Source organism: Eschrichtius robustus, chromosome 19 (genome assembly GCF_028021215.1).
Source record: "Eschrichtius robustus isolate mEscRob2 chromosome 19, mEscRob2.pri, whole genome shotgun sequence".
Lineage (NCBI taxonomy): Eukaryota > Metazoa > Chordata > Mammalia > Artiodactyla > Eschrichtiidae > Eschrichtius > Eschrichtius robustus.
Window position 1 is genome coordinate 61,104,856 of NC_090842.1, and position 22,096 is coordinate 61,126,951.

At 42.7% G+C, this 22,096-nt stretch overlaps 1 protein-coding gene across 2 annotated transcripts in view; it reads left to right on the forward strand.

The window, feature by feature from the left end:
• The window catches only part of ARHGAP35 (Rho GTPase activating protein 35), a 120,504-nt gene that overhangs the window by 56,142 nt on the left and 42,266 nt on the right, over nucleotides 1–22,096 (forward strand). For both annotated transcript variants that reach the window (XR_011071395.1, XM_068528171.1), the window contains exon 3: nucleotides 2,710–2,854. Coding sequence is in view for 1 of the 2 variants with exons in the window: in XM_068528171.1 (XP_068384272.1) it covers nucleotides 2,710–2,854 (145 nt within the window). In the remaining variant the exon portion in view is untranslated. The remainder of the gene's footprint in view (nucleotides 1–2,709; nucleotides 2,855–22,096) is intronic.

The window sequence follows — 22,096 nt, forward strand, 5'->3', positions numbered from 1 at the left end:
CATTCTTCCCTTGCCCAGCTTAAAGATCCCTGGTATTTTATGTGGTCTTTATTACCTTTAGAAGTTCTTCAGATTGTCTTTGTACCCCCTTAATCATTTATTTAATCATCCATTTATTTATTCTGCATATCCCAGGAACTTTCAGAGGAAGGTAATGAACCATAGTGGTTAAGAACGCAGGTTTTGTAGCCAGAACTGACTTGGGCAAGTAACTGAATTTTTCTGGGATTCAGCTTCTTCATCTGTAAAATGGAGTTTTAACACCCATATCTACAGATCTGTTGTGAATCTGGAATGAAATAATACATATAAAGAACTTAAGCAAGGATCCGGTGCTTAGTAAGTATTCAGTTGATGGAGGCTGAATTTTCTAGCTCACTTAGACTGTTAGAACACACCTCATCATCTTGCTCTAGTATTGAGAGGGTGGAGGAAGCATGAGATTAAAATTTATTGTCTGTTTACTAGAACTATGGTCAGAAGGCATTACAGTGATTGCAAGTAGCTTCCTGGTAGCTCTCTTTAAGTTCCATTCTTTTTTATTCCATAACAGCAGTTTATTTGGAAGCTTCAAGGTTTTATTGAAGAACAATGCTATTGTTATGTTAGTTTTGCCTGGCAAATGCTGCCTGGTTGGGGTTGGCCAAAAGAATGTCGCTTAAATCCGGATGGTCTTCCTTGTGTGTTCAGATTCTTCAGCTGACAGTTTAAATGGTATGGCATTTTTAAGGGAGAGCCTCACTTGATACATTGTTACGGGTTGCTACGGTGTGTAACAATGGAAAACACTCAGCCCTTCTCACTTTGTTGGGCAACTACTGCGCTCTAGGCACTGAGCCACTTGCAGTACATCGTATCATTTCACCCTCAGGACCACCTCGTGAGGAGGGTGCTGTCCCCAAGGTGCTACATTACTTGACCAAAGTCACAGAACTTCTCAGTCAGGATTCAAACCCAGGTCTGTTAGATTTGAAAGCTTAAATTCTTTATGTTGTATTTCTTGTAAGTAGAAGATGCTAGGGAGAGTCTAGATTGGTTAAATTATTTCACGTCAAGATAAATCATTAATTTGCTTTTCCGCACTTCTTTGGTAAAAAGTGTGAAATCAGAGCCTGTTTGCCTCAGGCAGTCTGCACAGGGGAGAGAGAAGCAGCCACTCCCTGCAGCCCGAGAGGCTGTGTCACTGGTTTTACCAGGAGCAGGCATATCGCAGCGACAGGCTTTGTGGAGGGCATGTTCTTCTCTGGGACCCTCGGATCCACTCACACTGCATTACAGTCCTCCACACCAGATCAGTTAGCGGGCTTTGTGAGGACTGGATCATCTTTGCCTTTGGGTTGTCATTTCAGATAGTGTCAACCAGCAGTCCAGACACGGTCTCGTTCCTTCTTTCATGTACAGTTTATTCTCAGCTGGTTTGTTTTTTTTTTTTTTTTTTTTTTTTTGCCTCTTGTTTGCACAGGAAGTCCTCAGCGAATTTCAGACTAAACAGGAAGTGATTTGTTCTCATATAAAGGGGGTACCAAAAGGAATGAGGATGAGCAGGATAAGGAAAGGGAACGGTTGACCCTGACCTCGAAGCTAGTTAGCTGTCCTCTTTAGTGGATTTTATGCAGAGATCCCTAAATACTTTTAAGTTCTAAGTGGGGCATATTTTTAAATAAACCTGCCCTTCTAAATTAGTCTCATTAACTTGCAAATGAAACTGAATTGCTGGAGACACACCTGGGTCCATTTACCTTGATTCTGTTCGGTTATCCTCTTTAGTAGATATTTTAACAAAAGCCCAACATTTTAGGTGTATTTCTGTAGCTTTAGGAAATTTACCATCGGCTTAGAGCATTTTTTTCATCCTCATGTGATCTTCAAAATAAAAGGATTGAATAATTTTGGAGCAAAATATCTCAATAATGTTTATGAGCGTGGGCTTTGGAGACAGACCCTCCTGGGTTTGAATCCCAGCACTGTCACTTGTTAGTTGTGTCATGTGAGACATTTTTCCTTGGTAAAATGGAATGCCATAAGGTTTAATAGAAATAACATCTGGGGCTGGCTTGGTACGTAGCAGCTCGCAAGTAGTTGTTGCTGCTGCTACTCCTACTACATGAGGAAGGTGACTGCTAGGAAGGAAAAGACAAAGAATTATCTTATTTGTCATGTCTGATTAGTTGGTTTTACCCTTTCTTAATGCAGAAGCCATTGGGAATTAACCCCAGGCTGATGTATCAAAGGGAATTCTTCTCTTGGGCTTTCAGCAGAATGCATGCTCTCTTTTCTCGAAGGAGGAAATTATTAGTTTTCAATTCCACTTTTTTAATCTTTTAAAAAGATTTTAGCCATCCTTGAGTGTATAATATCTATTATCTGTATGGAATGTTTGGAAATGTTCCTGTTTACTCCATTGTACCCCTGATAAAGGATGTTGGACAGTCATCTCGTTGCTATTAAATAAACATGGCCTGCTTCTTATAAACACCTTTGTTCTGATAATGCAGTTTCACACCCAAGGTGTGACTATGTGGCAACTTGCCGGCATCTTGTGTGATACTTGGAAGAATGAGATGAGTAAGTGGGTCTCTTTATCCTGCTTGGAATCTTTGTAACAGTTTCCACACCACTGAGAGTTCGCCTCTGGAAGCCTTACTGACGTTTGAGTTGTATGTTGAGAATCACTTTGTTTTTGTGCTTTCTTTTCTCTTTCCTGGACAGAAACCAAAGCCCAAACCCCGGCCATCCATCACAAAGGCGACCTGGGAGAGTAATTATTTTGGGGTGCCCTTAACAACCGTGGTGACTCCAGAGAAACCGATTCCTGTATTTATCGAGCGATGTATTGAGTACATTGAAGCCACAGGTAAGTGTTACCTCAGAGCCGATTACAGCTTTCACTGTTTACAGGACGCTTTCTAGAGGCTAAGCCATCTGGAGGTTCTGGAATTATTTCTTGTTTCCGTGAGATGCTTTCTGGGAAGGAGCTGAGTAATCCCGACAGCTGTCAAGACTTGTGGATCCTCCATCTTCATGTAGTTTTGAGGCTGTCGTGCAAGATATGTTAGGCCTTTCAGTGTGTGGGAGCAGTCCTGTTGTCAGGACTGCAATTGTGGCTGGTTCGAATACCTTTTCTGTGCTCCCGCAGCTCCCTGTCATAGCATGCAGCCTGTTTGTCCCCTACAGGTCTCTCAGCAGGGAAAGGGTTTTATTTATCAGTGACTTCAGCGCTGTACTGGACCCAAATGGTAACACATTTTGGTTTAATAAAAGGAATGTGTAGATGGCCATCGATCAGGTGCCTGAAATTCATATATTGATAGAATTTTTTTCCTTCAGTAAAAAACCAGCGAAGATGCTTAGATATCATCTAGTCAGGCAGCTGCATTTCAGTTCCATTGGCAACTTGGTGTTATCACAAAGGCCAACTGTCTTAAAATTTTCTGTATTGCTCTTGAAATGTTAAAATTTTACCTGTGTTAAAAACATTTATTTTGTTCATTTAGAGGTCCCATAATGTGTCTCCTTGGCATTTCTTTTTCTTTTCTTTTTTTTTTTTTTTTTCCTTTTTGGCCATGCCGCATGGCTTGTGCGATCTTAGTTCCCTGACCAGGGATTGAACCCAGGCCCCGGCAGTGGAAGCTCAGAGTCCTAACCACTGGACTGCCAGGGAATTCCCATCCTTGGCATTTCTTTTGTAACCCCCGGAGCTTCCAGTTTCATGTCATTGTTTCCCTTGATTTTCTCCTGGATACCTTCAAAGCTGATGAGCTTTGAGGAGGTGGTATAGTGGGCACATGGTTATGTGGACCCTTGAGCATTAAGAGGTGAGCTCAAGGATATAGGCTGCTACTAATTTGAAACCAAGGTAGGGATTATAACCTCCCTATGTGTTCTTTCTAATTCCAGTATTACCTGCAATGATATTAAGTATTGTGTGCTGTGGACAGCCTACCAAACTCTGCTAATAATTTCAGCAGCATCATGTTAAGCTGAGTGGTGGTGTTCATATTTACTCAGGATGTGCCAAATCAGGGGAAATGGGTTTCAAATTGAAGCTCTCTAAAGACTCTGTAGTTATTTCCAGGGTTTTCTCAGTAGCACACCAGGAGTGAATCACAGTAAGCGCTTGGCATAATCATAGCAGATCTGTAGTTTGTTTAGACCATCTGTACCCAAAGCCTTTTGTCAGTGTCCATCTTCTTGACATTGGTTTTATATCAGTTTCTTCCTGGCACCTCTGCCTTGGGCAAGGAGGAAATCTTCAGGAAGCAAGTTTGAGTGATTCAAGCCTCTCCTTGTTGACCTAGCACTTCAGAGAGATAGTTTATATCATTTGAGGGGTCCCTAACTTTATTTTGAAGTGATTTCAGATTTATAGGAAAGTTACCAAAATTTTAAGTTGTAAGAAATTGGAAGTTATAATTCCCAGGTTCCTTAAATGTTAACATTTTACCACATTCCCTGTATCGTGTGTGTGTGTGTGTGTGTGTGTGTGTGTGTGTGTGTGTATCTTTTTTTCTGAAATGTTTGGAAGTTGCAGATATGATGCACCTTTACTTCTAAATACTTCAGTGGGTATTTACTAAAAACATTCCCTTTATGTAAGCACCATGCAGTTATCAAAATTAAGACATTGACATTGACCCAATACTAACCTATCTAATCTGTAGACGTTTTCATTTCATCATCGGTCACATTAACATCCTTTAATAGCAAAAGACAAAATTTTTTTTGGTCCAGGAGCTAATCTCAGACCACATTAAATGGTACATTTAATTATCAAGTCTCTTTAGTCTCCTTTAATTAGAACAGTTCAGTTTATCTGTTTTTCATGGTCTTGATAATTTTACAAAATACAGGTCAGTTATTTTGTAGGAGGTTCCTCAACTTGGATTTTTTTTTTTTATGTTTCTTCATGATTAGGTTCATGTTTGCACTTGTGGCAGTAACAGCAGGGAAGCGAGGCTGTGTCCTTCTCGGTGCATCATACCAATTGACATGCGTTGTCAGTTTGTCCCATCACTGGAGATTTTCTCTGTGATCCCTTGATTAAGGTAGTGGTGTCTGCCAAGCTTCTCCACTGTAAAGCTACTCTTCCCCCATTGTATGAATAAGTATTTTGTAGGGAAATGCTTTCAGACTGTGTAAGTATCTGTTTTCTCCTAATATTTTCACCCACTAGTTTTAGCATCCATTGATGATTCTTCCCTGAGACAATGATCACCCTACTTCCTTCTTCATTTATTAGTTAGGATTCTCCTGTCAGGGTGAGCTTCCCTTTTCAGTGGGCTCCTTGACTGGCTCACCTGTGGTAGCACCAAATGCCTGAATTTTACCCGCATGCCCTCTCGCTGAGCACATCTGTGGGCTTGATCTACCATACCCACCTTGCTTCTCTGACTCTTAGACTGCGATTAGCTTTTTATTATGTCCACTGCCTGTCTTCTACCTGTGCTTCTACAGGTGTTCTTCTACCTGTGAATCCTTTCGGGTGCGAAGACCTCTTCAACCCTGCCCCCAGTTCACCACCAGCCACTACTGAGCTGCTGCTTCTCTTAAAGCTCTGTTAGATTGAACCACTGCTCACCCTGACACCCAAAAGCTTGGAACTTCAGGGTCCTCTCTGACTCATCTAATCAGTTCCCAAGTGTGTCACTGTCCTTTGTCATCTCTTGGCTCTGTCTCCTCCACTTCATTTCCACTGCCCCACTGTCACCCTCCTTCTCAGTCCATCCTGATTACGTGGCGTTTCCTCTACTATAAACCTCTTCTTGCTTCCTCACTGCCTACCAGATGCCTGCGCACTCTCGACTCCTCCCTCCTACATGCACTACTGCAGTACTGTTACGCTGTGGTTGTCTGCCTGCCTTCTCTCCCTCCCTCCGACCCTCCCTCCCCATTCTTCCTGTTTTATACTACCACAGGCGTTAATTTTAAAATTGTTTTACAAGAATACACACCATGTATTAGAAGGATATGGCCAGAGCAGAATTTCTTTGTATTTCTCTGCTTTGCATATACCCTTCGTGTGGTTTGAAATGCGTCCCACGTTCCTCCTTGCCTCTGGAACTTGTCCTCATTCTTCAGGACTCTTCCACCCCCAGCAGCACTTTGAATGTAACCTTCCTGGTAGTTCTTCCCGGCACATTTCAATCCTGAGAACAGGATTCTCTGTTCCCCTTGTCTCGGAGAACCTGGCACACAATACACATTAGTTGTTGATGGAATGATGGGTTTTCAACCTGGAATACCTTAATTCCATTGTTTTCTTCTTCTTTCTTTCCTTTTCCTTTTACATTCTGGTCATATGCTTCCCCTCATTGGCATTAGTTTGTACTTTTATAGAATTTCAGGAAAATAATTAGATGTGGTATCTGTGAGTTTAATGTGTATGTTGGGGGCAGTTGTCTTTTGTGTACTCAGTTTCCTAAAAGAACTTGTTTTCCTCTTCATAAAATTAAAGCATGTTCATTGTAGAAATTCAACAAAAGGCAAAAACTGAAAAAGAATTTAAAGATTCATTATCTTCCACTTAATGAAAACCACTGTTGATATTTTGATGTATTTCCTTACAGTCTTATTTCTCTGCACGTGTATAGGTTTTTAGTTTTACGTAATTCAGGATATGTGGTATTATAGTTCTCAAAAAACTTAGCATCACTCAGATGAGGCTAAAGAGCCCTGAGTTTACCAGCTTACTTACTCCCGTTTTCCTGCAGGAAAAAGAACTCAGTAACTAAGAGTTATGTTGGAGGACCATTTTTTGAGAACCATTACCTTTTAAACCAGACATTATTTTGTGACCATGTTCCCCTGTCATTAAATACTCTGTGAAAATATGACTTTGAATTGCCGTACAATGTTCCATTAAATGGCTGTATCACAGATTATTTAACCATTCCCCGTTCTTAGGCCCCTGTAGCATTTTTCTCCTGATGTACTTAAAATAAAAGAGATTCACTAGGAGAGGCATTTGGGAAGAGTGATATAGAGCTTCAGGTCTGCAATCAGACCGCATTTAGAATCTTTGTTCTGCCATTTGCTCATCTGTAAACTGAGGGTGATGACAGGACCTGCCTGCTTGGGCTGCCAGGGTTCAGGGGGACTTGCGCGTGGGGCGCCGAGTGTGGCGCCTGGCACGCGGAAGTGCTCAGTGCGCGCTGGTCGTCGCGGTCAGCTTCCCCCGTGGTACATTTGGTCTTCCTTCCTGTTGCCGGTCAGACTTTACCGAGTTATGACCTTTTTCTTTTCTCCCTAACTTTTAAATTTGAAAGTGGCCAAATCCATTGAAAGAGTACTACAGGAATCACCCAGTGTTCACCAGTGGTTAACATTTTGCCACATTTGCTCTTTCTCCCCACAATTTGTATTGTTGTTAAACCATTTGAAAGTGAGCTGCGGACACCTTGTCACTTTACTTCTAAAAATCTCAGCATATATCCCTAAGCTTAAGGACTTTCTCCTCTGTAACTACAATAACATCATCACTTTTAAGAATATTAGCATAATTCAAGAGCATTTCATGTAGATCTGTGTTTAGATGTACGCAATTGACTTAAAACTGTCTCTTACAGCTGAGTCTTTTGTTCTAGGATCCAGTCAGTATTCACAGTGCATTTAGCTGTTGCCTCCTTAGTCCCTTTCAGTCGAGAACAGTTCTCTCTGCCTTTTTATTTTAGTGTTGACGTTTTTTGAAGAGTCTAGACAGTTGTCGTATAGACTGTACCCTTGTGTGGCGTGCTGTCTGTTCCTCTCCGGTGTCCTCAGCCCCCTTGTGACACCACCCGTAGCCACCTCCTCATGTGGCTCCTGTCTGAGCCGAGGGCTGGGGCTGCAGACACGGTGCCCGGGGCAGCGGGACTGCTGCCTCCCTCCCTGGACACAGCACATCTGTGAATTGGGCATCGGGACTCTCTTGAGATTCTGGTGACTGGCTGAATGAATTAGTCAGTCAGGTGTTTTCCCCAGCTCTGGCTGCTTTCTACTGAACTTGTGCTTTTCTTAGGGAAAGCCTGTGCTGCCACCTGACTGCCCCATCCCATCTCTCCCTCTCTTACTCAGGGTAGAATTGCCACATGACCCAGTTTCCATGTGGTAGTCCAGGCAGTCACTTCTAACCAATTAGAGGTGATATTCCAAATAAAACTTGTTCGTCAGGACTGCCCCACGCAGTTCAAAGTCAGAAGTCATTGTGTCCCTGTTTTTGTGTCCCTCTCATGCTCCTTGGCACTGTGCTCATCCTGGCAAATAAAATATTGCATCATCACTTTCAAGGGCAGTGCTTGGGAGTTCATAGTCCTGCCAGCCGTGGTTAGGCCTTCCATGCCTCAGGGCCTGTGTTGCTACCCACCTGCCGCTTCACAGCCAGTGTCACAGTGGAAACCGAACCAAAACCTTGCAGTAGAGAGGAAATGGTGTGACCGTTATGAATTGGGACGACGTAAACCATCCCATCACCTTAAAAATATTTTTTCTGGGACTTCTCTGGCAGTCCAGTGGTTAAGACTCTGTGCTTCCAATGCAGGGGGCACCGGTTCAGTCCCTGGTCAGGGAATTAAGATCCCGTGTGCCGCGCAGCGCAGCCAAAAATGTAAAAAAAAAATCTTATTATAAGAGTAATGTACTTGTTCACTGTAAAAAATTTAATCATTATAAACATAGGTAGATGTTATATAGGTATGTAGCAAAGTGAAAGTCCCTTATAATCCCAAGTCTCCAGAAGTAATCTGCGTTAATAGTTGGATTATGTTTTCTGCTAATGCCGTCCGCCAAAATGTTTAAAAGCATGAGATCATGTACTACTGTTCCACAGCTTGTTTTTTGTTTGTTTTAATTTAACACTGTGTATCTTGTGCATCATCTTTTAAAATTTCATCTCCAGGCCAACTGCATTTTAACCTTTGACCTGAGAAGAGGGTGGCAAGAGTTGGGCTCAAAGGGGGTCTCTGGGAGTATGGGAGGAGAAGCTTTGTTTGCAGCCCGTTCTGCCTTCCAGGGGTGGCAGGTTCCTGTCCCGTGTTTTGTGAGTAAATTGCTGACTCCTCCTAAACACGAGTCACAAAGAAAGGATTGCTGCCTTCTTGTCTCAAAATGTGCTGCTCCTGCTATTACCAGGACTCTGTTGGAGCTCCTCCCCCATATTCTTAGGTTGGCTCATAACATTGTGGGTGGAGGAGATTGGTTCTAGTTTGCACCTGTTTTTTGTTTGTTTTTTTAAAATTTTTTAAAAAATTATTTATTTTTGGCTGTGATGCGTCTTCATTGCTGCGCGCAAGCTTTCTCTAGTTGCAGAGAGCGGGGACTACTCTTCGTTGTGGTGCACGGGCTTCTTATTGCGGTGGCTTTTCTTGTTGTGGAGCACGGGCTCTAGGCGCGGTGGGCCCAGTAGTTGTGGCTCGCGGGCGCTAGAGCGCAGGCTCAGTAGTTGTGGCGCACGGGCTTAGTTGCATGTGGGATCTTCCCGGACCAGGGCTCGAACCCCATGTCCCCTGCATTGGCAGGCGGATTCTTAAATAACCACTGTGCCACCAGGGAAGTCCCTGCACCTTTTTTTTTTCCTGAGCTTTCTGACCAGTTCATTTATCTTTTTTCCATGTTTTCTAAAATTGGAATATGTTCAAGAAATGACCAGTAGGTAGAACAGCTTTCAGATTGATTTGCAGATGCTTTTAGCCCAGCCCAGGCCCAGGGACAGACTCTGTGCTTTCTGTGCTAATAGGATATTAGATTTTCACTTTCTCAGCTCTGGTTACATGGGAAGGCTGGAAAAGGGCATGTAACTACTGCAGCTGCTCTGGGGTCACCATGGCAGCGGGGTGGGAGGACTGACTGGGGGTCAGATTTGACTTTGTGTTTCTGGTTAGAAAGCTTTTTCTTCCAGTTTTCATCCATGTGGAAAATTGGTCAGGGCAGTAGAGTCACTGCTCCCCTTCGATAGCAGCGTGACTCCTCAGTGAAGGAGAGCATTGGCCAGGCTAATCTGAGATCTCTGATGTGTGGCAGGAAGTAGGAATATTCAATTCTGGACAGTTTATCTCACTGGAGTTGGGGTGAGGCTTACTTTTAGAGCCTACTCACAATCCTCCTGAGAATAATTTCTCAGGATAAGTACGCTATCTTTACACCTCACTAGAGTCACAAAACTAAGGTTTTATACCCCGAGTCTCTGGGCCAATTTTGAGTCAACGCTTCCTTCCCGAAGTTGGGGGGAAGTATCCACGTCCTACAGCATAGAAACTCCCTGAAGGAGCTTCTTCCAAGTGTCACTCCTCCCCATCCCAGAAGGTCTAGTATCCCGGAGGCTGAATGCCTAGTGCCCTGCTCATCTGGGCTCTGCTGCATGTATTCCCCAGGCCCGCAGCCTCACTTGTCAGCCATTTAACTAAGAATAGCATTCTCTAGGAATGATTTCTTTGAATAATGTGTGAGACCAAACCTCCTTGCTCCCTCTTTCTGTGATTTTTAACCAGTTTCTTTTGGCAGTGAGAGGGGGGCAGGGTGACAGTGGCAAAAATCATTTCACATCCAGACATCCTTTTCTTAATTGCTTTGCTTACTGAGAGGTGACCAATCCCCAGCACCTCTAGCAAGTGCCACAGAGGGCTGAGAATAGGAATTGTTCCCAGGGAGAAGTAGTTTCATTTGGACAGAAGGCCCCTCTTTTGCATCTTAAATTACAGTGTATTCAGACCATACCATATAAATAATTGGTAGGCCATGGTTTTGTTAGTGCATCTTACTTTCTGTTGGTCCCTGTAGAGTGAAAAACTCCCTGTAGTCAAGGAGACCTGCAGCTGTTTAAAATAATAATGCCAAAGATGGTCTGCCATCACGTTAACTTTCCCCATTTTCTATTCCTGACACATTTATTGAGTGCTTGCTATGATCCCAGCATTGTACTGGGCACTTGGCATGTTGTGATCTCATTTCACAAGAGATTGTTTTGTTGCTGTAAGAAGCCAGATGTGGCAAGGTGGCCCTTGGGAGGCAGTCAGGGTACATCACGGTCTTTTATCACTGTAGGGAGGACCTCGGTGTCAATAAAGTGCAGGGTTGGCTTGGCTGGAGAGAAGGTGGCAGCATTTATCTTCTCTTCCCCTGCTCTCTGGGAGGAATCCTACCCCACAGTCTGGTAACAGAAGCAGGACCCTGCCTTTCAAGGCAGTGCCTACCTGGGCACAACATTTGCCCCTGAGATTCACATTTATTTTCAAAAGCCCTTTGCTGGAGGGCCTGGAATCGAACCACACTACCCTGCATTGGGGTTTCAGTGCCTGCACTTAGCAGGCTTTGTATTGCAAGAGGGACTTTTTCTTTTCTTTCTTTCTTTCTTTCTTTCTTTTTTTTTTTTAAGATTTTTTTTTTTGATGTGGACCATTTTTAAAGTTTTTATTGAATTTGTTACAGTACTGCTTCTGTTTTATGTTTTGGTTTTTTGGCCACGAGGCATGTGGGATCTTAGCTCCCCAACCAGGGATCAAACCCACACCTCCTGCATTGGAAGGCGAAGTCTTAACCACTGGACTGCCAGGGAAGTCCTGAGAGGGACTTCTTCTGTCTGCCTTCCAGGGGCACTCCTTGATGGGCAGCAGAATCAGGTCAAGCTTGACCTCTCATCTCTGATGGAGTGGGAAAATCCAGATACAGCACCGAGTGGTTGTAGAAAGAAAGAAATGTCCTGATAAGTCGTTAGTAGGTTTAAAAATATTTAGCTTACCATCTTTTGGTGGGGGGGGGGATGGATGGATGCCAGATTCCATTCATTCAGCAGATATTTATTGGATTAATTTATTAATATATTAATTAATGCTAGGCATTGTGTTGAACTAAAGTTGCCCTCGTGATGACCAGGGGTGAGGGAAATAGACATAATCACACGAATGAATAATTAATTCAGGCAAGGAACATTATTGGATTTTAAAAATCACCGGAGAATAAAACGACTGACAGGACCAAGTGACGATATGGAGCAGTTAGAACCCTCACCGCTGCTGTTCAGGTGAATAAACAAACTGGTCCATCCATCCCCTGGAATACTACTTAGGGGACAAAAGGAATGAATTACTGCTACACACAGCAACATTGTCAGGTCTCAGAATCATTATATGCTGAGAGTGATAGAAGCCAGACACAGAAGACTACAAATTATGATTCCATTTATACATGGCTCTGGAAAATGCAAACTAATCTATAGTGACAGGAGGCAGGTCAGTGGTTATGGTTGCCTAGGAGCTGGGAGTGGCAAGAAAAATTGCTTGCAGAGGGGCATGGGAAAACTTTTGGGGGTGATGGAAATATTCCATATCTTGATTGTGGTGATGATTTTACTCATGTACTCATACTTCAAAATTACCAAACTGTATGCTTTTAATGGATACAGTTTATTGTATATAAATTATGCTTCAACGGTTGATTTTTTAAAAATCACTGAGGAAAGGTGTTGAGGGAACTTGATATTTGCATGGTCTCAGAATACCACCCAGCACATTAATTACTAATTACAAAGGAGAAATGTACCTTTATAATGGAGAGATATGGGGGTTACCACCTTAACAAAAGGTGATCAGGACTGGCACCCCCAGTAGCTGTTCAGCCTAACATTATGTGCCTTGTTGCCAAAAATATTTAATCTGAATCTTATCATGAGTAGATAATCAGACAAATCCAGAATGGGATACATTTTACAAGACAGCCGGCCTGGACTCAATAAAAAGGTCAGTGTCCTGAAAAAGAAAAAAGTTTGGGGGCCTAGTGCAACTTCTGTGTTCATAACCCGAACCCCTTTCCCATTCAAGTAGCCAGGTGTTAAGTCCATGAGCTTTTGAGTCACCTCTAGTGTCCTGACTTTCCCACGCAGTAGCTGGCCTTAAACTGTCTAAGCCTCATTTTCCTGTTCCTTCAAATTGGGAATAAAAATAATAGCTCTTTCAAAGGGAATTTTTTAGAATTAAATGAACTCCTGTTTGTAATGTTCTTAGCATAATGCCTAATACGTAGTAATCACTCAGTCCATGTTGGCCATTATTTTGGTGGCTCATGTTACTGATTTACTGCAGTTGTGGAAATCCAAATAGGACACTTACCCAGAACAGTAATGGATGACATTAGACAATGTCTGTAGGCAGGGTTTTTTTTTTTGTTTTTTGTTTTTAACCGGGTGAGGCGGCAACAGAATCAAGCGTTTTATTTTTTTTTTAATTTATAAAAAAAAAAAAAAATTTATTTATTTTTGGTCACATGGCCTGCAGGATCTTAGTTCCCCGACCAGGGATTGAACCCGCGCCCTCAGCAGCGAAAGCATGGAGTCCTAACCACTGGACCACCAGGGAATTCCCTGTAAGCAGTTTTTAAAAACTTCTCATTGAAATATAGTATCCATTAAGAAAAGTGCACTCATCATAAGTACAGCTCAGTGAATAGCCACTAACTGAATACACCTGTATAACCAGTACCCAGACCAAGAAACAGAAGATGACCAGCTGCCTGCAAAACTTACTACCCTGGCTTCTGCCCCTGGCTTCTGACAGTTACAGAATAGTTTTGCCTGCTTTTGTACTTTAATAATGGACTCATACCAAATGCATAGTTGTGGTCTAGCTTCTTTCACTCAGCATTATTGTCTGTGACGTTCATCTGTAGGTGGATCTGTAAACTCCCTCGTGGTTGTGTGATTCATTCATTCTCATTGCTGTATACTGTTCCATCATGTGACCAGTCCACAATTTATTTATTCATTCTACTCTTCCTGGATATTTGGGCACTTTCCAGTTTGGGGGCTGTTACGAATAGTGCTGCTGTGAACATTCTTGTACATGAATATTGGTGCATGTATGTGCACTCATCTACTTCAGGTATATACCCAGGAGGGAGGTAGTTTTTAATAATTAATTTTAACATGTTGAACATGTTGGTTTAAAAGATGTCTTGAAGCACATATTAGTTCCTGAAGGGGCAATAAGTCTATGAGGCTGTGAGCTAAAGCAGTAAGAGGATCTCTGCTACCTATTCATGGCTTTGTGTTTCCTATCTTTTAAGGGGTAAGGGGTCGTTCTGGCAAGAGTGTATGTGGGTACACAGAGCTGTGTCATACATTATTTTAGCAGCTAGATCATTCCCGTTTGCAAAGTGTGCCTGGCTGGAAGAATCTTGAATTCTTCCAATACCTTGTGGTGTAGCCATTTTCTTTGCTGGGGCTCTCCTCGTGGTTCCGAGTTGAGACTGTGGTTAGCACAGATCTTGATAACCCTATGGTGTTTACTTGATGGGCTATCATGGGGCATTGCTCCCTGATTCAGTTTTGGCCATTTGTAGCACAGATAAATAGGTGTTCTTATTGACACCTACCAGTGAGACTCTAAAATGAAAGGTTCAACCCTGTGGGCAGTTTGTGAGGGGAGGAAGGGTGAGGCAGAGTCTGGAAGCGAAGCTCTTCCCCCAGTGTGTCTGAGTGTGAGTGTGGAGCCCTGCAGCCGTGGCTGGAGATCAGCTTGTCTGCTTTGTTCGCAGGTCAGAGGTGACCCACAGCTCCTCTGCGCAAATGGAAGCCCTCTGTAAAAATGCTCTCTGACAGAATACTTAGAGCTGTGACCTTCTTCCTGATGGAGCTTGTTTGCCCGGGGAAATGAGCAGAGTGCTTTCTGCGTGGCAGATTTACATTTCACCACTAATTGAGGGTAGCATCTTTGGGGAGAAGCGCTTGCCATTAGATCAGAGGCCTTTTGGGAGACAGCCTGGCAACAAGCACATCAGGGCAGATTAAGGCAGGGGGTGGAGATGGGGAGAGGACAGAGTGCAACTGTTATTAGTAACTGGGGGACGGTCCACGGGGAAGCCAAGTGAGAACTTTTGCCATGTGCCTGTGGGGACTGTGCACATATGCACATACGTGTTGCATATGTTTTGATGGGCTTTTTTCCCCTTTTTTCTTGCTACTGACTAATCTGTACAGGGTGAACCTGGAGCCAAACTGCCTGGATTCAAATCTCTGTTCTGCTGCTTATGAACAAATGTTTAACCTCTCTGTGACTCAGTTTCCTTGACTGTAAGATGAGGATAATGATAGTACTTTGAATCGTTGAGGTGATTCAATATGTTAAAAACCTTATAACAGTACCTGGCAGGTTGTAAATGATCAATTAGCATTTGTTGCTGCTGCTTTTAGCACTGACACTAAAGTGCATCTTCCACTCTAGTTGGGCCTCTCAGCTTGCTGGAGCCTCATTTGCCAAGCCCTGCTGTCCCGCTAGCCTTGGTTCCCCTCCCCCTGTGCAGAGGCCCCTCACCTTCAAAGTCCAGCCCAGGCTTCTCCCTCCAGGAAGAGAAGCCCATTGACTCCCTCCCCTTTCTGAGTTTCAAAGAGCTTGATAGCCAGGCGGGTCAAGCATAGACTTTGGAACGGGTCATACCCCGTTCAGAATCCCAGCTCTGCTGCTACTCTTCTCAGTTACACCGCTTCACATCTCTGAGCTCCGTGCTTCCTCTGCAAGATGCGGCTAACGATAATACCCACCTTGTTAGGCCTGTGAGGGTTGAAGGAGATCGTGTATAAGATACTTGGCCTGGCACATACTAAACACTCAGGAAAGGGGGGAGACCTTGTCATTTTGTGATGAAATCTTCAGTATTAACTTCTTGCTTGTCCTCTGATTATTTCATGAGTTGCTTTTGAGTCCCTGTTTAGATGTTCACCCCTTACATTCAGGAATGTTTGTTACATGTTTTAGATCTTCTCCATGCCTACTCGGCCTGTGATAAATACTTGGGAATCTTTTTTTCTACAGAGCCATCCTCACCTCCATATAACCTCACTCTTTAGATAACTCTGTGCATTTATTTCTCTGCCTGATTCCAGAGTGCCAGAGGACTGGAGTGCGTCGAACTGTGAGGATCCTGTCCTTCTCTCATTCATTCGGTCCATAGATAATTGAGCACCTTCTATACTGTGTGCCATGCACTGGTCAAGATGCTGATGATACAGTATTGGAAAAAAGAGATAAAAATCCTTGCCCTCATGCACCGTGCATTGCAGTCTTGTGGGGGAGACAATAACAAACAAAATATAAAGAATCTTAGTAATTAGTGCTTGAGAGGAAAAAAATGAAGCAGGAGAGTGGTATGTGAAATGTCTGGGGTGAGTGTTAAAATTTTAGATACGGAGGGCTGGGGGAGAGTGCCTTTTGATGCGAGCCTGAAGTGAATGAGGGAGGGAGCCATGCGATTCCCCAGGGAAGAATCTTCCAGACAGAACAGCAAGTGTAAAATTCCTGAGACTGGAACATTCCTGGTAAGGACCTTGGCTTTTACTCTGAGTGAGGTCAGAAGCCATTGGAAGGTTTTGAGTGAAGGGACAGTAATTGGCCTTTGTTTAATAAAATAACTCTGACCACTGTGTGGAGAACAGTTCTGACCCTTGAGGACTGAAATGCACTTGATCTAGCTGCCTTTCTGCAGATCTTCCTCCATTCTGCCCTTCCTTTCTCTGCATATGTACCCAGTCCTGCATTATGCTGGCATGGGTTCACCTAGACCCTTAGTTTAAACCTGAAAGGGTAGAGGTATATAACTCAGCATAGGAGGGCAGCCTGGATTAGAGCCAAAACTGGAAGAATGCAAGAAATGGTAAGCAGATGGGTTGCTCATCTTTCTTCACACTTTGCAGTTTCATGCCTCCATGTCTTTGCTCATCACTGTTCTTACTGACTCATATGTTGTTTCCCCTCCCACCTGACAAATCCCCACTCTCTCTAAACCTTCCCTCTCTAAACATGCCTTTGTCACAGCAGGTTTTCCCTTGTATTAGGGTTAAATGAAGTCATAAGGGTGGGCCCTGTCTAAAAGGATTAGTGTCCTTATAAGAGGAGGCATGAGAGAGCTCTCACCAGAAACCAAATTGGCCAGCACCTCGATCTTGGACTGCCCAGTCTATGGTATTTTGTCACGGTAGCCCAAGCAGAAGAATACAGATGGCAAGGTGATTGATGCAGGCATCAAAACTCCTGAGATCCTTAAGGTATGGGCTGATCCTTCCTTCATTTATGCATCCCCATGGGGCCTAGCTCTCCAGAGACCTCAGTCAGGGATCTTTGTGTTCACATGACCAGGACAGAACAATTGGGTCAGTAGGAATGGGAATTGAGGCAACAGAAAGTCAGAAGGACTGAAGCTGGTGGAAGAAGACGTGGAAGAATATCACTTGAGAATCCTGGTCTAAAAAGATAAGCTCACTCTTTTGTGTTGTACCTGGCTCTCAGGTGGTTTATTTGTTTGAAATGTAAGATGACTTGGGTATTAGACAATTGAATCCCCCTTTTTCAAACAGAGATGGTGCAAGGCCTTGTGATTTCACCCCAGTTTGCGTTCTTTCGCCCTTGGCTGGAATCCTTTGTCTATTTAAATTTGGTGGCCTCCCAACAGTTTAAAAACAAACTCACACAATTTATCTTTTCGGGGAAGCTGCAGTTTGGTTGAAACAAGACCTTTCTAGCATGTAGCTCCTGATAACTGCAACTACAATCCGTGTTTCTGTTTTGTGATCTATTTTTTTGTGTTTCAAAAGCCACAACAGAAAACTCTTTCTTCTTTTGTGGTTGTCAGGAGCCAGCATTTGGGTTGTGGCAGCAAGAGAGTGTTTTTGTGGAAACTTAATCCGTAATGAGGTATTCCACTTCCTGGCCTGGGCTCTCTGTGAAGGGCATGTATGCCTTTATAACCCGTGAAGGGAGTGAAGGACCCCAAATCTGGGTAAATTCAGAATTCTTCTGAGCCTTGAAAAATGTAGGTTATGTAGTAGTTGTTGTTGTTGTTGTTTTAATATCACTAAGACCAAATGAAGAAAAACAAGGTGAAAATACCCAATCTGAATTGAATTAAATGTAACAATTATTGATTCTAAGAAGCCCCTTGGTTCTAAACTGCCCCCATCCGTGTGATAACAGCTACTGGGGGAAGGATTGTGGGGCAGTACAGTAAGTGTAGGTATTAACAGTAAGTTAGCCTAGTGTGGAAAACATTTATAATGGGCCGAGATGCACATCATCAGAGGGAAGGAATGTGGTAATGGCTGTTTTAACAACAATAGTGATGAGGATAATTAACATTAAGGAGGCCCGGCCCTAAGCTCTTTATAAGCATTATTTCATTTCATCCTCATGGTGAGGAGTTGTCCCTTGCCCACACACAGCTAGCCTTTCAACAGCCTTCTTGGCAGCAATTATGTAAGGCCGACAATATCTTTCTAATCTGAACATCACTATTTCATATTTCCTGTGTTTGGGGTAAGGAAGCTCTATCCTCAGAGTGATCTTTGAAGGGAAGGACTTACACAGCATTTAAATAATACAAGCAAGGGCTTCCCTGGTGGCACAGTGGTTAAGAATCCACCTGCCAATGCAGGGGGACACAGGTTGGAGCCCTGGTCCGGGGAGATCCCACATGCCGCGGAGCAACTAAGCCCGTGCGCCACAACTACTGAGCCCGTGTGCCACAACTACTGAAGCCCACGCGCCTAGAGCCCGTGCTCTGCAACAAGAGAAGCCACCACAATGAGAAGCCCGCTCACCACAATGAAGAGTAGCCCCCGCTCGCCGCAACTAGAGAAAGCCCGCGCGCGGCAACGAAGACCCAACGCAGCCCAAAAAAAAAAGAAAGAAAAGAACAACCCCCTGGAGTCAGTCTGCTTGGATGCCAGGCTTAGTCCTGCCACCTCATTAGCTCTGTGATCTGGAGCAGGTTACTTACCCTATCTAAGCCTTAGTTTCCTCATCTATTAAATGGGGGTGCTGATAAAAACAATATTTTGACATATCCAAATATTCTCTTAGATTTAACCAGCTATTTCTGAGCATTTGAGAAGTACTTATTTATAGCTCTCAACATACTAATCACCAGTGACTTTTAGCAGTTCTTAAAACAGACCTTCTAACACTGCTATTCAGATGGTACCATCCTTCATCTTTTTTTTTCCCCAAAAGTCTGATTTAAACTAGCTTAGATGTTTTATTCATCCAAATAGGCTTTCTCAGTTACTTCAGATTTGTGAAGCTGGGCCTATAACCATTTTGGTATGGTGGCAGGTGATAGACGGCAGGCTTCAGAACATGTGACTCTGAGTTCTGGATCTGTTGCTCGCTCGTTCAGGCCACGAGGATGTCGATAGAGCATGTTCAGTAATCCAGAAGACAGTGACTTGAACATGGCCCCCTGCCGTTAGGAGTTAGGAAATGAGAATGGGGGAGGGATACGTTTGTGCTCAAGACTATGAGAACCCAACAGGGGAGCTGGAGTCACCTCGTTGCTCTTATCCGTAATTTCTTCAGTGCACGATGGATGTAATATCTGCCTTACCTGTGCTACATGGCGTGTGATATTGAAGATCAAAGAAGAGACACATAGAAGTATTTTTAGATTATGAAACTTTGCAGCTATTCTTGTCTTGAGGTGTGTTGGTCTTATAATTTGAAAGGTAGAAGTAAGGCCTTCAGTTACTCTTGAATAGGTATGTGCTAGGTGCTGTATCTCATCTAATCTTTACAGCAGCCTTGTGAGGTAGACCATCTAATAATGCCATAAAGATTAGAGGTGGGGACTTCCCTGGTGGCACAGTGGTTAAGTAAGAATCCACCTGCCAATGCAGGGGACACGGGTTCGAGCCCTGGTCCAGGAAGATCCTACATGCCACAGAGCAGCTAAGTCCGTGAGCCACAACTACTGAGCCCGTGTGCTGCAACGACTGAAACCTGCGCGCCTAGAGCCCGTGCTCTTCTTTCAAGAGAAGCCACCGCAGTGAGCAGCCTGCGCACCACAACGAAGAGTAGCCCCTGCTCCCCACAACTAGAGAAAGCCCAGGTGGAGCAACAAAGACCCATTGCAGCCATAAATATATAAATAAATAAATGGATGAATGAATGAATGAATGAATGAGTTAAAAAAAAAAAAGATTAGAGGTGATTGGTAGCTGTGCCTTCCCAGGTAGGGAGCAGGGTGATCACAACTTTGGTCTTACATCTTGCATATCTTGCCTGTTAAGAGGTTGTCAATTTAATCATGACCGGAACTACAGCGGCTCCCAGACTTTTTGATTTGGTGGACTAGTGCTGTTACCCTCAGCATTTTGGGGGTGGCAGAGGGTTGCCAGCTTTTTGTTCTGCCAAGCAAGGATATTAAATTTTTTTAAAATATCTTTTATGACTGTTATTTCATAAAAGTGAGAATACTTCATCAACCTTCAAGTAGTAGGAAAGAAGATTTCAAAATATAAGCTAGCCTTCTATTAATTTTTTTTTTATCATGTGTTTGGTGTAAAATGCGGGACAGTATGCAGCGAAAAAGTAAGTCTCCCTCTTAGCCTTCTATCCCAGTTCCCCTAAACTAGCAGACTCCCTTTGTCTGTGTATAAGTTGCAGATATCTAATTGTTTGATTTATTTATAATCTTTGTTTTTTATAGAATTCATTTATTCATTTGTTTTTACAGTTGAATTTTCTATTGTTTCTTTTGGCTTCTGGGTTTTTGATATACTCACTTAGAAAGGGTTACCCCGCTCCAAGATTATTTTTGAAAGTCTACCATAGCTTTTTTCTAGTGTTTTATGGTTTTATTTTTATCTGAAATTTATTTTGTGGAAGATGCAACATTATTTCAGATGTGACAGCATTATTTATTGCATCTTCTACTGATTTGAAAGCCACTTGTATATATTGCAATATACACTACTGAATTCCAGAATGTATTGGAGTGTCTTTCTGAACCCTCTCATCTCTTTGATCTAGCTAACTAGCTACCCATCCATCCATGTGCCAGAACTACACTGTTTTAAAGACTGAGTTTTATAGGTAGCCACTTTGGAATTATCTTGGCTTTTCTTGTTTAATTTTCCGTATGATTCACTTCAGAGTCTGTTTAACTTTTAAAATAAGCCTTTTGTAACCCTTAAATCATACATTAACTGTTGATATCTTTATGATGTTACATTTTCTTTTTTGTCTCTCAGTAGTGTTTTAAACTTTTCTTCATGTAGCTCTTTGTGGCTTTTTTTTTTTTTTTTTTTGGTTGCACGATGAAAGGGACTAATAGGTGTGTGTTTATATAGATGAAGACTTTTGATTTCTGCATATTAACTTCGTATCCAGACTCCTTACTTGAATATTTTATTGCTTGTAATAGTTTTTCAAATGATTCAGTTGGGTTTATTGAAATGTAATATACATATAATACAACTCACCAATTTTAAGTTTACACCCAATGAGTTTTGTTTTTTAAAAATATTGATTGATTGATTGACTGATTGATTTATGGCTGCGTTGGGTCTTAGTAGCAGCACGCAGGATCTTTGTTGTGGCATGCGGGATCTTTCGCTGTGGTGTGCGGGCTTCTCTCTAGTTGTGGCGCACAGTCTCTGTAGTTGCGGCACGTGGGCTCTCTACTTGCAGCAGGCAGGCTTAGTGGGGGATCTTAGTTCCCTGACCGGGGATCAAACCCGTGTCCCCTGCATTAGAAGGCAGATTCGTAACCACTGGACCACTAGGGAAGTCCCACCCAATGAGTTTTGACAAATGTGTATAGTTTTGTAATCATCGCCACAGTCAAGATACAGAGCTTCTTGGGTTTTTTTAGGTAAATCATGACACCTGTAAATATTTATCATTTAACTTCTTTTCCTCATGTTTATTCCTCTGATTTTTACCCGCCTTTGGACTAATTATATTGGCCAGTAGTACCTCCAGGACAATATTATATAATGCTAGTAATAGTGGATATTCTTACCTTGTTCCTTGTTGGCTTTGGGATGAGACAGGAAAAAAATTTTTTTTCATTTTTAAGGACTTACTTATCCATCCATCCTTGTTTACTAAGAGTTTTTTGGTTTATCGAGAGTGGAGTTAAATTATATCAAATATCCTTTGAGCTTTTGTAAAGATGCAGTCATTATAATTTTTCTCTTTTGATCTATTTGGAAATACATTAAATTAATAATTTTCTACTGTTGACCCACTCCAGGAGTCCTAGAATAAATCATACTTGGTGTGATATACTGTAGAATAAATCATACTTGGTGTGATATACTGGGAAATAGATTATTTGGTCTCCGTCCTCAGGTTCTGGCACACAG